Raw genomic sequence first — 16,439 nt, 5'->3', positions numbered from 1 at the left:
ATGGTTTAGGGTCATGTTTAGCACAGCTTCTTTCCTCATGAGGGAACTGAGCTACTTTGCCCAGTGCCTAAGCACGAAATGGGGATGCTCAGCATTGGGATGCTTTGCATTGGGAAGGGCAGGGTCAAGCTCTCGCCTGCAAGGCTTCTCTGCACTTGACACAAGTTACTTAGGCTGGACATGAGGAAGGAATTGTTGGCCCTGAGGGTGGTGAGAGCCTGGCCCAGGTTGGCCAGAGAGGTGGTGGATGAACCATCCCTGGAGACATCCCAGGCCAGGCTGGACAGGGCTCTGAGCAACCTGAGCTGGTGCAGATGTCCCTGCTCATGGCAGGGGGGCACTGGGGGAGCTGGGGAGGTCCCTTCAACCCAAACTATTCCATGATTCTATTTTACTTCTCTAGCAAGAGGAGAGAAGGGCACTGTGCTGGAACTGAGCATTCTCCAGGCGCTGTTACCGCATCACGCTTGCATTGAATCATTCCAACTATCTGCACTAGCTAAAACTTAGGTTCCTCCTGTGACAACCTTGAAGCACTCCCCCCATCCTAATTAAAACAAAGGACGATGTTATGCCTTAAACATCTAGTTTATGATCCTTTGAGTATCTGCCAGCCTGGTGTATGGCTGGAGAGGGAGGGCGAAAAGAGATGCTCTGTTTGCCCAGCGAGCTGTAATGAATGTTACAGGGTCTATACCTCTTGTTCCTTCCTGAAGGTTTGTATTTAGGTGTCTCTTCTGAGCTCCTTATTTTTCCCCAGACTGCTTTGAGTAACTGCAAAGCATGGTGACCACATTGACCAGGAAAAAGAAAAATTATCTGTATTTTCATCCCACACAAGACCAAATCTAATAACTTCTTGTTATTTTCTATAAGGAAGCGGAGGAGGCACCAGCAAAACAACCTGGGCAAGGCCAAGACATGTTCAAATCTGCATGAGTTTGCAAGCATCAAGTCTAGGTCACTCTCCAGATGTTGCTTGTTCTTTCCTCTGGTTCTTTCCTCTGAACCACAGAATCCCAGCCTGGTTGGGCTGAAGGGACCTCTGCAGATCCCCCAGTGCAACCCCTGCTCACGCAGGGTCACAGAGCAGATCACACAGGTGGGTCCAGGGGGGTTGAATGTCTCAGAGAAGGAGACTCCACACCCGCTCTGGGCAGCCTGGGCCAGGCTCTGGCACCTCCCAGCAAACAAGTTTCTCCTCATTAAAAAAAAAAAATCAATAAAAAAAATCCCAGGGTTCACACCCACGCAAGGATTTGACGCTGGGTCTGCTCCATCCCAGCTGGGACTCCTCACTAGTGGGCAGAAATAGTTGCAAATGGATACAGCCGAAGCCTGGTCTGCGCACTGACCAGAGAGAAGAGCCAGGAGCAGAAAAGCCTTCCCGGAAAAAACTGCGGCAGATCAAGGCAGAGGTGCTGCAGTGAGAACCTCCGAGCTGACGGCGGCGCTGGAGCAGAGTCGCCCAGCTGATCTTCAGGGCATGGCGACCCTCAGGGCAGCTGCACCTCTGTGCCCAGGCTCTCTCTCCTCTCCCAAGCCTTGGGAAGCCCTATTCACCCTCCTGGGAGAAACTGAGTCAGGACATGACACATAAGACAAGGCTGACATAGGATGCTATAGCATTACACGTACCCAGCCTCCAGCACGTAGCTGTCTTTATTCACAGTTTCAGAAGAGTTTCTATGGTAACTGAGCCAAGCACTAAACAGGCCCTTTGTTTAATGAGAAATCTTTATCATTTTGGTAATGAATAAGAAGCTAATATGCAAATACATTTGAGAGTTTTCCTCAATGTGATTGGCCCAGCTGGTCACAGTTAAATATACGCTGTTCATCAAATTCAACAGGCAGATAACCATTACAAGGTATTACAATGTGATAAGGCTGATGCTTACCCCTTCTGCCCAATTCGGATCACTCGGAGGTCTTCGCCATACTTTGTTTTGATCCATTTGATACCCTGCAGCTGGGGATCCACCATGAGGGGCCAGCGCTCGCAGTTGGTGAGGATGGTGGCATTTTCAGTGGACATTCGATCAGCTGGCAGCCCCTCGTTCTGCCAGGCCGCTACATCAGCATCGTCCGTCAGCATGGTCAGGGGATCGAGGGACGGAGTTACAGGGATTGGCACCTGGGAGGAAAGGAGAAAGTGTCTTGGTGAAAAGTGACGAGTGTGACTTGCAAAACTGAATCATAGAATCATTTTGGTTGGAAAAGACCCTCAAGATCACCAAGTGAAACCATTAACCCACCCCTGACACTAACCCATGTCCCTGAGAACCTCGTCTCCACGTCTGTCCAACCCCTCCAGGGATGGTGACTCCAGCACTGCCCTGGGCAGCCTGTTCCAGTGCCCCACAGCCCTTTGGGGAAGAAATTGTTCCCCAGATGCAACCTCACCCTCCCCTGGTGCAACCTAGGGCCATTTCTTCTCATGTTATCACTTGCTACTTGGGATAAGCAAGGAAAATATTTCAAGAAAAGTCAGTTTAATTAGAAACTGATAACTCATATTTATCAGTGGCTTCCCATTCTACAGGATAGTTTGAACTAGTATTAGAAGAGGGTTTAAAGGAGGGCCACAGAGATGATCAAAGGGCTGGAGAAACTGCCTTGTGAGGAAAGACTGAAGGAGTTAGGTCTTTTCTCCCTGGAGAAGAGAAGGCTCAGAGGAGACCTCATCACAGAAATCTATACTTAAACGGCAGCTACCAAGAGGACAGAGGCTCTGTCTTCACAAAGAGCCACATGGAGAAGACAAAGGGCAATGGGCACCAGTTGCACTGGAAGAGGTTTCATCTCAATATAACAAGTTTTTTACAATGAGAACAATCATTCATCGGAACAACCTCCCCAGGGGAGTGGTGGAGTTCACATAACTGGAGGTTTTCAAGATGTGACTGAACGGGGTGCTGGATAATTTCATCAAGGCCCTTCCCACAAAAGGTTGTACCAGGTGATCTTTTGAGGTCCCTTCCAACCTGGGTTCTTCTGTGATTCTATGATCCTGTTGTGAATGAACACAAATTAAACAAGCATCCCCAAGAGTTTTGCCTGCAGAGCACAAAGCACCCCAAGGGCCACAGTCCAGCCAAGCAGGTTCAGCTCACACGCTGCCATGTACAAGTTTCGGAGACGAGAGCTTGGAAGAACATAACGACCACCCTGGTAAGCCTGCTGCTGTGTTACAGAACAGTATTAACAGTTCCAGAAACAGTTCTCTGGCTCAGGAGGCCACTTCTGGGTGTGACAACCAGAAAGCTATCTGTGCTGGTTATCTGAATAGAAAAGGGCTTTTAATATTCCATTAGCAACGCAGGTACTTCGTTGAAATTCCTATGCAGAGAGTCAGATCATTTTTGAAACAACACTGCCTTTCTTAACTAAACTCTTCAGTTAGTATTAAGAAATGCACTGCCCAGTTGCGACCTTATTTAAAAGTCTCTTGGCATTCCACCAGGATTCATAACATCCAGTTATTGTACTGATGTGCAAAAGCTCAATCCTGCAGGAAACTGAGCACTTGCATTTCCCAATGCATGAGAGGACCTGGTAAAAATCAGTGAAATATTAAACAAGTTTCAAGCGTGACACTCTCCATCTGGTCCAAGCAGCAAGACATGGGGAAAACCAGCTGAGAGGCACGGCCAACATGAACAGAGCTTGTGTTCAGCATGAAGAACCATCTGGAGTTTTTCCAAGCCTACCAGAGAGCTGGCAGGGAGCTCTGCCTGCTCCAAGCAATCCCTTCTCCAAACCTCCTTCCAGGCCATCCCTGACACCCAGTTCCAACTGCACGGGGCTCCCTGTTTGTGTTGCTTATCAGGATTTTCCTGTGTACACGGGAGGAAATCAGGTCACTTGCGTGGAGCAAGGACACCACAGAGAGGTGTAAATCAAAAGTGACCATGTCCTGCTTCTCAGTCCAGCTTGGTGGGGACATTTGGGGGATCATTCCCATCATTTGGACGATCCCCTCATCTGGGTGATCACCTGTGAACATCACAATTGATGGACAGGTTAATTCTAGTAACAATTACTTCTCAGAGAAAGCAAAACTTACTTTTAGCTGATGCAAATATGGTTTCCAGATTCCATCCAGGAGGTCTTGACGGTACTTCTTGGTGAAGTATCCCAGGTAGGAGATGAAGGCTGTAATCAGCAAGACGTCTCCGCACAAAGTGCTCTGTTGCTGTTTGAAGTTCTTCACAGCTTCAGCCCATCTCACATTCTCAGAGGCGAGTCCTCCAACCTAGAATTTCCAAGTCAAATCGATCATTACAGTGGTTCTTTAAGCAATACCTCAGGACCTGGCCATGTCCATACCTTGTTCCTGATGTCAATTGTACTTTGCTAGAGTTTAAAACCAGGGAATGCAAAATATTCGATAGTTAATTTGCTAACCTTGCCTCATCCCGCTCAGTGAAAGGTTGGTCCTGCAGTTGAATCGCAGCTGTTTGCTCCTCAACTCCTCTAAAATCAAGGGAGGATCCATCACTTCCCCAGCAGGAATTAATATCAAGATATCAGATGTTAATTACCCTAATGCCACAGATTCACACCTCGTTACACCCTCTCTCACACAGAGCTCTCCTTCTAACAGCCACAACCTTCATCTGTTTCACACGCTTTATTATTTTGGAATTTTGATTACAGTCCCCTCAGGTCTACATTTTCCTTGCCCTAAGTCTCTGCCCAGAAAACGCTTCCTCATGGACACTTTTCATGAGCATCCAATGCATGAACACTCCAGATGGGGGGCTACCAGCTTTGAAGAGAGTAGAGCATCTCCTTGTAAAATAGGATAACTCTACACGTACGGACAACTACTTTGACCATTGGTACTTTTCAGGGTACCACTGGCCCCTCATTCCTGAAATCTTGCAGTTTTGTGATTATAAGAGATATCCTGACACACACCCACCTTACCTTACCTCACCTCTTACCTTACCTTACCTTACCTCTCACCTTACCGTTCCTTTCCAACTTCAGCATTATTAACTGGGAAGCATGGCTTGGAAATACGAATGGGATGCATCCTTCAGGTCCAGAAGCCAGAAAAACCCCAAACAGTTTTGTGTTGGCCTCATGGATTTGAGATCACAAAAGCCAAACCTTATTGTCAAATTCACAATCACTCTGCTGACATCGAGGGGCCCTGGGCGCACCCATGTAATTTAGAGATCCCCTCTGCTCACAAGCCTTGGTACCAGGGCCAACCAGCACTTTCAACTTTTCCTTGCAGTCCATGTGAGCTTAGGGTTGTTTCTCATATTTCTCATTTTCATTAAAAATTCCTCTATATCTTCCTCTTGCAAACCACCCCTAGTAAGTGCTGCAAATGTGAATAATACGACACCGTCTCCTTCTTCAAGGTCACTGTTAAATGTTAAATAGGACCAGCCCTAACACAAATCCTTGTGATAAGTCTTGTGAACACCTTGAACAACTCGTTCCTCTAAACTGGGTTATTTTGCCAGCTTGAACTCATATGCAGAACACGGGTCCCCAGGATGGGAAGGCACCACCTTCAGATCCTCCTCGAATTCCACCATCACACATTCCAACTTGGCCAAGTCCCATTTCTAGAAGAATCTTTCTGCCTTCCAAGGGTTAGGAGCCACCTCCTGATTTCCAACACAAATCTACTCCTGGCCAGTTTCTGCCATTGGTTCTCATGCAGACACTGTCCTCCAGGTCAAAGAGCTCTTCTTTCACCCTCGTAGAATCACAGAACCATTTTGGTTAGAAGAGATCCTCGAGATCATTGAGTCCAACTGTTCCCCCACCCCTGGCACTGCTCCATGTCCCTGAGAACCTCATCTGTCTGTCCAACCCCTCCAGGTATGGTGACTCCACCACTGCCCTGGGCAGCCTGTTCCAATGCCCAACAGCCCTTCCTATAAAGAAATGTTTCCTAATATCCAATAATGTTTACCTCCAGATACTTTTATAAGCTGTCAGTATTTTCTGGGGAATATGCTCTCTTGGCTAAGCCAAAAGCCTTGATCTAGTTCCCCTGTGAAAAACAGAACCACAGGACCAGCTCTACCAGGCCAGACCCAAGGTCCAACTCCTTTGGCATCCTGTCAGCTGACAGCAGCCCTCAGCAGACAGCTTGGGAAGACCTTACAAACAAGTACCTGGTAATGGTTCCGGACATAGTCCCCCAGCTTCACACAACTGGAGGTTTAAGGACTTTCTGAAACAGAGCTTAATAAGCATTGATGATTTTGTCCTTCAAGACTGAGTCTAAGCTGCCATGGATACCAACCAACCTTCTGGCACCTACAGCATCCTGTGGCCAGGAGATATACAGTTCAGCTCTGCTTTCTGTAAAAGAGTTACTTTCTTTTATGTGCTGCCTGAACTTTTCATTTCCTAAAAGCTGTTGACACAATCACACTTGCGTCACCTTCTCCACACCACTCATGATTTCAAGCCCTTGACACCCACTCTGCTGTCGTCTTTTGAGGCTGAAGAGCTTTAGCCTATTCAGTAATTCCTCACACAGACGAAGCCTTTTGATTGTCCTTGCAATCTTTATCTGTACCGAACGATGTAATCTCTATTATCCGGTTTCTTTTCATTGTTACCTTCTCTGCACCATTTCCCATTCTACTGCATCCTTTGAGGTACAGCAGAGGGGGCGGAGGTACAGCTGCACATTCCAGACTTATTGAGAATGTATTTATATAGCGATATTGTGATTTTTTTCTGTTTTGTTCTCTCTTCTTTTCCTAATAAACCTTAACATCCAATTTCAGCTTGGATTTTGGGCTTGTTGAGGCTTTTTGCCTCTGGGAGCACAGAGCTCACATACTAACAGAACTCGTAACTCCATCATTTCATTCCTGAATGATAATAACCAGCTCAGCATCACTTACAGGCTGGGTAAAGTAAAAACTAATTTTTCCAATATCCATTACTTTATATTTATCTACCTGGCATTTCATACCTCCATTACTTGGTATCATTTTTACAATTCTTTATAGACAGTCTCCATCGTTATTGCTTTCATATTACTGAGAAATTTGCGACCTGCTTACACACCATCTCATCCAGATCGTTTATGATTATTCTGATGAACACAAGAAATTGCAGACACCAACAAAAACCCGTCTGATGGCCTTTCTACCTTTATAAATCTGTGAAAATTGCATTCTGGGCAGCCTGACTCCTTCCAGCAGCAGAAAGAGAAGCCACAGATGTTTCTTTGACCCATTCATGCTCAGAGTTGTCCCTATACCTGTTTCAGCCGAGTTACTTTCTCATGAACATGAACCAACATCCTACTCACAAAGCTGCAGAGATTTTCCCAGAGCCTTTTGCTGATCTGAGCACGTGCTGATATTCCCTTAGGTTTGCTATGAAGCCTGCTCTTTATATGATTAACACCACATCTTGTCTTTCTTAGGTCTACATGACATGATCTGTGCATCAGATTGTCTTCTCCAGCTGAACCCCCCAGCTCTCTCAGCCTGTCCTCCAGCAGAGCTGTTCCAGCCTCAGGTCATTCCTGTGGCTCCTCTGGCCCCTCTCCAGCAGGTCCATGTGTGTCTGTGCTGAGGACCCAGAGCTGGACCAGCACTGCAGGGGGTCTCATAGAGTGGGGAAGAGGGGACAATCCCCTCCCTGCACCTGCTGCCCAGTCTCCTTGTGATGCAGCCCAAGATATGATTTGCCTTCTGGGCTGCAAGTGCACATTGCCAGCTCACGTCCAGTATTTTACCCCCAGCATCCCCAAGTCCTTCTCCACAGGGCTGCTCTCCATCCCTCCATCCCCAGCATGGATTGATACTGGGGGTTGTCCTGACCCAGGTGCAAGACCTTGCACTTGGCTTTGTTGAACCGCATGAGGTTCACATGGCCCCACTGCTTGAGCTTGTCCAGGTCCCTCTGGATGGACCCTGTTCCTCAGGTGTGTCCCCTGCACCACTCAGCTTGGTGTCACCTGCAAACTTGCTGAGGGTGTACTCGATCCCACTGTCTGTGTCATTGATGAAGATGTAAACAGTACTGGTACCAGTGTGGACCTGAGTATATGTAGATCACATCTACACAGATCAGGTATCACATCTTTCCACACTTAAAAGGGGCCAATAAGACTTTTGAGCAGGGCCTATTGTGACAGGACAAGGGGTGATGGTTTTAAACTAAAGGAGGGAGATTCAGGCTGGACATGAGGAAGAAATTGTTGGCCCTGAGGGTGGTGAGAGCCTGGCCCAGGTTGGCCAGAGAGGTGGTGGATGAACCATCCCTGGAGACATCCCAGGCCAGGCTGGACGGGGCTCTGAGCAACCTGAGCTGGTGCAGATGTCCCTGCTCATGGCAGGGGGCACTGGGGGAGCTGGGAAGGTCCCTTCAAACCAAACTGTTCTGTGATTCTATCACTACACCATCTCTTTTCCAAAACAATGAGTCCTAATCTATTTCCTCTCTTCACATAGAGAAGCTATTGCACACTTTGTTGCACCTTTTCTAGGTCACCTACAGCCTCCTGAGCTGTAACCCAACTGTGTTCAGCACACACAGGCACACCATAGATCTGATACAATCATTGTTTCACTTCTGCTCTCTGATTTTTTTCCTACCAGTTCCTAGTATTCAATTTTTCTTTCTTCCTCTAGTCGAGTGCCACGCTGCTGTTTCTGAGAACTCTGTGCAACGACTCCGAGAGCTCTTCTGTGAATGATAATAGTGCAATTAGGACCTATCAATGTAAATGCATGATTACAGTTCGTTTTCCCTGCATGCATTATTTTGCATTTGTCATCACTAAATTTCATCTGGCACATTAGAACATATCCACTCACAAATTCCACCCATCATCCATCATCCCTTTTCTGGTGCACAGATTCACCGACTTGCCCTGGTCCCTGTCCCTTGGATCCTGGAGCATCTTCCCCAGGTTGTCTAAAGTTCACGAGATGCCAGAGCACAATTAATGCACTGTAACAGTTCAGCTTGCTGTCATCCCCCCACTTCATTTTTCAATCCAAAGCAACACTGTCTCTAGTTAGGTGCACTCTTCATACAACCTCAAACATGTATTTCAAAGCCTGGGAACATATTTCTGCCCACAGTCACACAGGTGACACATCTTGGATGTCAAATACACTGCACATTAGTACGGGCTGTCAGGATCTATTCCGAGATCAAAGCCAGAGGTGACACAGAAGATGGTGTGCGTTGCACAACATTAAGTCCTGTACACTGCAAAAGCAATCCAGGTCTGACAGCCGCACAAGCTGCGTGCGTTCTACCCAGGCCTTTCAAACAGCTGGTGGAATTGGCGCTGGCATAACTCGTTCTTGTCCGTGTTTCCAGCTGGCTGTGTTCCGTGTCCCTCAGCTGTGACACCTGCCAGCAGCAGCTCTGTCCTGCAACCCCCCACAATACTCACAGGAACCCAACAGAGTCTCAGTTCGTGTTGTTCCCCAGCCATGGGGTGGGGAGGAGATGTGACCAACATGGCCTTGGATGTGGTGTCCCCGCTCCTCCAGCACTTCTCTCCATCTTAGGGCAAGCATGATGGATTCTCTGTTAAACCAACGCTACAAATGCTGCAGCTTATCCCAGCCGCAGGCAGAGGCAGCTGATTTCCCAGGGACTGAGGGCTTCTCCTCTCCCAACAAATTGCACTGAACTCTAATAATTTCCACCGGTCACTCTGACATTGCCGAGACTTTTAAATCATCCCTGATGCTAAGAATTTCCAGTGTTTTCCATATGATCCCCAGTAAGCAGAACCCCCGGTCACGGCACACTGCCGGGTGCTGCAGGACCCTGGCAGGACGCTGCGTCAGTTGGTGTGATTCTAGATGCAGGAACAGCGATTTGCTTCCACCTGTCTCTGTTTTTTCTCTGACAACGAAAGGAAAGGGTGCCTGCCATGGTAATGCACCGTACTTGAGCAGACGTTCAAATTCAATCAAACGATTGCCTCAGCAAGGACCGGAAGGGCTTAAAAATAAGAATCATATTCAAAATAGAAAGCCTATACCCAAGCAATGTCCTTTATCTGCCCAAAAAACCTCAAACCACCCTCCTCCATCCAGCTCTCTCAGTGCACAGAGCAGGCTGCACACTAACACATCCCCCTTTCCCTTTTTACCATCCTCAGTTTGCTTCAATGAGAGACTTGAAATGCCGGCACCTAAACATTCCCATTTTAAGTACATATAAGAGACTGAAACAGCTACGGGAGCGGCCAACATCACCCGCGGGTGACCAGACAGACCTGCAAGTGGTTTCTCCCATTCACACAACACCGTAAAGAGCAGCGGTTTGTGCATAACCACATCAAGATCTCCGAGGCTGCCGCTGTGGTTCTCCTGATGCCTGGACAGGGAAAAGTTTCTTTCCAAACCAGTCACCAGTGCACCCAAAGCATTTCAAGATGAAAGAAACCTGTGAGCAGCCCCAGGTCATGAGCAAGGGAAAGAACACAATTCAGAGCCAATATATTCCTGTTGCTTCACTGAGGTTATACCACCTGTGACACAAACTCCGTGCTGTCGGACCACGGACTAGTGGGTCATTGCTAAAAATGCAGTTGCAACCAAAGAAAGATTTTCTAAAACTTGATTCCTATGTCTTATCTTGATTTCAGAATCGAAATAGTTTCTTTTAAAGGAAATTATCAAACTTAAAAAAATCACGTAGGAAGATACATCACAAGTGACAATCTGTCACTATAGTGGCACTAATCAAGGTGAAATTAAGCCGTATTCAGTGTAAAGCACACACACACATATTTATATGAAAAGAATTGCAGCCACCATTTCTATGTTTTTTTAATGAACTATTTTCTTCTGTTTTGTGGTTACTGACTTCTACGTGAGCCACAATCTACCTCCATGTCACGCGTTCAATGGGATTCTGTTAGTCTGCAGAAAGACGCAGGGAAATACTCATCCTTCAAAATCTCCCCAGAAACATCAATGGCTCTTTCAAATGAAAAAGCTACTTTCCTGTTTTAATTAAAGGTTTCAGAAGCATTCAGCGAGATTTAACCTGAAGAACATGAAAGCATAAAACTCCTTCAGCAGTTGCATAAAACAGATCTAAATCAGCACAGGAAGGGACTTCTCTGCTGCTTGTCTTTGACCCCGGATATCTGAGCATCTCAGAGTCCCAAACGCATTTGTCTGCAAAGCAGCCGCCTGTGCCGCAGCCGGGCTCACGCCGCTCTGCCAACGCAGCCACACAGATGTTCAAGATGAAAGGTCTTATTTTTCGAAGTCTCCCAGTACCCAGGCATGCAGCAGGTGAACTCCGCACTTTTGGGGAACACTTTCCTGCCCTTTTTCATGTGCCTGTGAAAACCCACCTGGAATCTAAACAGCTCTGAAAATCCAGGCTAAAGCAATTTGCTGAAGGTCACTTAAGAAGGTCTGAGAGTACGAAATGTGGAACTGAGCACAACTCTGCATGTCCAAAGCAAAAAGCTTAACCATTTGACTTCTATATTTATCACTGCATGCTACACTGGGATAGATACAAACAGATATTTTACTTTATATACAGATTACAGCCAAAGACAGCCATGATCTGATAAAACAATCAGAGAATCTTGCATCACTTCTAGACATACCTTTGTATTGGGATGCAGCTGCCACCAGCTCCACCAGCAGAAGCGGCTTCAACATCACAGAGACCAACCTGCATCCCTGAAGATGTGCAGAGCAGGCAGGATGGTCTCCTGGAGATACAGGTCGAGTCTCTTGGGAAAGAGAGTGATTCGAACACATCTCTCCTGCTGCTGGGGGGAAAAGCAGCACGGCCGCTTGCCTTTCAGGGCTGCTACAAGCCCAGGCTGCAGGTCATAAAGCAGGGGCCACACGTTTCAGTGAGTTTTGCCAGGTCACAAGACAGGAGCCATGTGCCCAGATGCTCAGCAGCTGTGCACACATTCCTCACCCAAAATCCTCACCCAAAACAGGGCACAGCAGGAGCTCTGCACATGAAGAGCTGCAATGCGGGAATGGAACTGCCTCAGTCCAGACCTCCACCTGCATCTTCCCTGCAGGTCTAGCATGTCAGATACTTTAAAAACATTAAAAAATTGGGGCTTTCCACTGAGATGATATCAATATGTTCAGTTTTGGGCACCTCACACCAAGAAAGCCCTTGAGGTGCTGGAGCGAGTTGAGAGAAGGGAACGGAGCTGGTAAGGGGCTGGAGCACAAGTGTGATGGGAGCGGCTGAGGGACCTGGGGGGTTCAGCTGGAGAACAGGAGCTGAGGGGAGACCTTCTGATCTCTGAACTGCCTGAAAGGAGCTTGGAGCCAGGGGGGGTCGGGCTCTGCTCCCCAGGAACAAGAGACGGGACGAGAGCAAACGGCCTCAAGTTGCACCAGGGGAGGTTGAGGTTGGATTTAGGAACAATTTCTTCCCCAAAGGGCTGTGGGGAACAGGCTGCCCAGGGCAGTGGTTCAACCCTGGAGGGGTTGAATAGATGGAGATGACGTTCTCAGGGACATGGGGCAGTGCCAGGGTGGGTTAACAGTTGGACTTGATGATCTTGAGGGGCTTTTCCAACCAAATGATTCTGTGATTCTATGATAATGGTGCCTTCGTGTGCTGGAGGGGAAGCTTGAGTCAGCAGAGTCAGCTGCTAGAACCAGCTCCAACCCCACCGCCTGGCAGGGCAGAGCTCAAGCACCAGACAGTCTCCTGCAGCCCCGTTCCCTTGCTCAGAGGAAGAACTGGCTCGCTCGGAGCTGACAGCCAGTGCAAAAGCCAAAATCTGAAGCGTTAAGGGCAATTACAGCACTGGTTGTGAGCTGGGGCTCCAGCTACAGGACAGTGTGAACAGAAGCCATCATCTCTCAGTGTCTTATCTGCAAAGTAGAGACAAGGGCATTGCCCCTGCAGAGGACTAGGAAGCTGCATATTTTGAAGATACAATAGACTGCAATGCATACCGATGGACTGATAATGGAGACATGCACTGCTTTTTTAGAGCTTTTCACTATTAACTTTTCATAATTTCTAAACCTGCAAAGCTACTGGCATATTCCTGCCTTTTTTTTTTTTAATGATACGATTTTTGAGTGATATAGTTTTGGCTCATGAGTACTTGATCAAGCTTTTAAGTAACAAAATGGAGATGAGACCTGTGAAGAGGGTATAGCAATACAAGCAGTGCCTGTCCTGATGTATGAAAACAGGCAATGCAAAATCGTTTTCATTACTGAAACTTGCTGCAGTGCAGGAAACGTGTTCCAAAAAAAATAGAGGATGTAATGTGCTGTGTGCACGTGGTTCGCATCTCAGCAGCACCTGGTACCTCCCATTCATGCCACCAGAGCTGCATCTGCTGACACTCACCAGTCGATTCGCAAGAGCGATGGTACACGCTGTCGCTTCGGCTTCTTGCTGACACTTGAGTTTGTCGGAAGTGGCCTTCTCAAACTTGGCTGTGAGCTTCCTCAGGTTCTCGTTGAGGCGCTGTACATGAAAAAAAGAAAATAAAAGGAGAAAATAACAGCACGGTTTTAATGCAAACCCTTCTGGAGAGATACCACCCCTGCGGCAGCAGGAGCAGCGTGGAGCAGCCGGGTCCTGTGTTACATTGTGTGCTTGGGACTCACACCCTCAGCACAGGGCACAGGCGAAGAACATGCAAAACTAATTTATTTGGTGTGAATTTAAACTGGGAAAAGGGGTCCTTATGGCCAAGCACCTATGAGTGGTGCTATAGCTATGAACAGGGCAGCTAAGAAAACCAAGTTTTTTGTTCCCTGATGCTGCAGTCCCTCTGGTCTTGGTCCAGTCCTTGAGGCTCTGCTGAGTTGCACGCAGAACCCCAAGGGGCTCCTGGGGCTTGAACCATCGCCAGAACACACCTCCTGGACCCTCTTTCTAGAAAGGACTATGACATAAAAGTCAATAAAGTGATTCTGCTCCTAAAGCTGCCTGAGCTGCCTTGGACACTGCGATAGAGGAGCGCAAGCAGCTCCAGGTGGGACCATCTCACGTGCAGGACGGCTGCAAAGTGTTTGGGGGCTCGGAAGGGGCAGAAGCTCCCAAAGCACCCAGAGCCCCCCCATGCTGTCCCTTTGCTTGGCCAGAGCTGCTCACACTTGGGTCTAAAACAAATCAAGGGCTCCCACGAGCACTTGGAGCATCTCACTTCTGACAAGAGAGGCAGAAGTAATAATCGATTTTATCTGTACCCAGTGCAAACTGCTCATGGATAAACTGCTCATAAATCACTCTAATGCTGTTTGAGCTACACTAGAAACAAACCTGAAAATAAAAAAGGATTCTATTCTATTCTATTCTATTCTATTCTATTCTGTTCTGTTCTGTTCTGTTCCACTCCATTCCACTCCACTCCATTCCAATATCTGCAGCTCTCCAGGATACTGGAAAACACAAAGTGCTCCCTCCTTGCCCTGTCTTGGAATTAATAACACAAAAAGTTTCTGTCTCTGCAGGTACATGAATGTGTGTGCATACATACACTCCTATATATAAAACCCCTTTACACAAGCACAATCTGATACATGAGCGTGAGCTGTGAGAACAGGTCAGAGCTGCAGTGCCCACCAGACCCGCTCTGCAGTAACACACAAACACATCTGTGTGCAGCTGGGAGGACACCTCTCGCTTCTATATCTACCCTCCCCAGATTTGTAGCAACCTTATTTCCCAGGCAAAGTGACAAGTATTTTTGACAATCCAAACAGTCTCATTTATTCCTAAAAATAGGTATGCGGCAGCTCAGAGCCCTGTTGTGAGCAGGTATGAATCAGCCTCACGTCAATGAAGGTATCCAAGATATCGCAGTTTGATAAGCAGGGATATCCCTCCAGATCCAGCCCCGCGCCAAGCAGTGTGTCATTACCCATCTGCAGAGGGGAAAACTCACCTAAACCAATCAGTTTTGCAAGTGCATGCCGGTGGGGTACCAGTAATCCCCCCAAAGATTGGGGGGATTGCCACTTCCTTTAAGAAAATCCCACTTCTTTAAAAAAAAGAAAGAAGAGAAAAAGCTCAGGCATTAAAAGCTTCAGAAACAAGAACCATAAAGGGATGAAAAAAAAGTTTCCAAGTGCCGTATTTCACATCTGAGATGGGAGAATTAGAGGCTAAATAGCTCTAAATCCAACCCTGCTCCAGTTGCTGTGCCCACCTCTGCGGCAGGAAGGGGCTACTGGAGGAATCTGCAGTCTTTTCTTTAATATTTTTAGTTAAAAAGTGTAGTAAGCCCTTTGAGAACCCTAGGAGGCATCAAAGGAGTGATATATTTTCTAAAATGAAGATATGCTGGTGGAAGAGATGAGTCCTTGCGCCAGCTGGGCTGGAGGGACAGCGCTGCCCCCCTCTAGGTGCACATCTCGAAGCCGCATATTTAAACACAGAACTGTCAGCCCAGCTGACGACACATGTTGGTTTTTAAAGGGGATTTTGCACACACTGTGGTGTCAGTATGAAGGCACAGCCACACAGGATCCTTCACTTATGAAGGAGGATGCCAGATCCACAGCATGTTAAAAAAAAGGCAGGTTTGGGGGCACATGCTCCAAAATAAGTCAGTATTTTGACTTACTTGTCAATATTTTTTACTTATTTTGATTTTATTGACTTATTTGTCTTTTTTTTTTTTTTGGCTGTCTGCAGTGCTGGTCCAGCTCTGGGTCCTCGGCACAGGACACACATGGACCTGCTGGAGAGGGGCCAGAGGAGCCCCAGAAATGATCCAAGGCTGGAACAGCTCTGCTGGAGGACAGGCTGAGAGAGCTGGGGGGTTCAGCTGGAGAAGAGAAGCTCCAGAGAGACCTTAGTGTGGCCTTTTTGTACTTCAATAGGGTTGATAAGAAAGACGGGGACAGACTTTTGAGCTGCGCCTGTTGCGATAGGACAAGAGGTGATGGTTTTAAACTAAAGGAGGAAGATTCAGGCTGGACATGAAGAAGAAATTGTTGGCCTGAGGGTGGTGAGAGCCTGGCCCAGGTTGGCCAGAGAGGTGGTGGATGAACCATCCCTGGAGACATCCCAGGCCAGGCTGGACGGGGCTCTGAGCAACCTGAGTTGGTGAAGATGTCCCTGCTGTGCTGCCTTTTTCTTTTTTCTTTAAACTAGCAAAAAAATAAATAAGGATGATGCACAAGATTTGCCATCAGGGAGCTGTGCAGGGACAAATTTTTAGCCTCCTACTTGAGCAGTCGTCATCCTGCAAAACACGCCCATCATCAGGGACTGAGCGCAGGGAATCAGCCCAGCACATGCTATGAGTGATCTGAATGAGCCTCCAGTTCCTCTTCCCTGCCCAGGAACACACTGGTTTGAGACAACGAGTTTCCTGAGGACCCACGAGTAGAGGTAAATTACATTTTGAAAAATTAGGTGGGAATAATAAGAATTATTAATTAGCCTTCCTTTCAAGGTGTAAGCAAGGCTGGCGAAGAACAGATGAA

The 16,439-nt window shown here is 47.4% G+C and overlaps 1 protein-coding gene across 1 annotated transcript in view; it reads right to left on the bottom strand.

Moving 5' to 3' along the window:
* Positions 1-16,439, bottom strand: part of DNAH9 (dynein axonemal heavy chain 9) — a gene marked incomplete at its 5' end in the record, with an annotated part of 197,270 nt that overhangs the window by 74,413 nt on the left and 106,418 nt on the right. Inside the window, 3 exons of the mRNA XM_082067422.1 lie at positions 1,902-2,137; positions 4,070-4,258; positions 13,345-13,464. Of these exons, the coding sequence (XP_081923548.1) occupies positions 1,902-2,137; positions 4,070-4,258; positions 13,345-13,464 (545 nt within the window). The remainder of the gene's footprint in view (positions 1-1,901; positions 2,138-4,069; positions 4,259-13,344; positions 13,465-16,439) is intronic.

Source organism: Streptopelia decaocto (assembly GCF_964273445.1).
Source record: "Streptopelia decaocto genome assembly, chromosome: 16".
In the NCBI taxonomy this organism is placed as follows: Eukaryota; Metazoa; Chordata; class Aves; order Columbiformes; family Columbidae; genus Streptopelia; species Streptopelia decaocto.
This window is presented reverse-complemented; position numbering and strand designations above follow the sequence as displayed.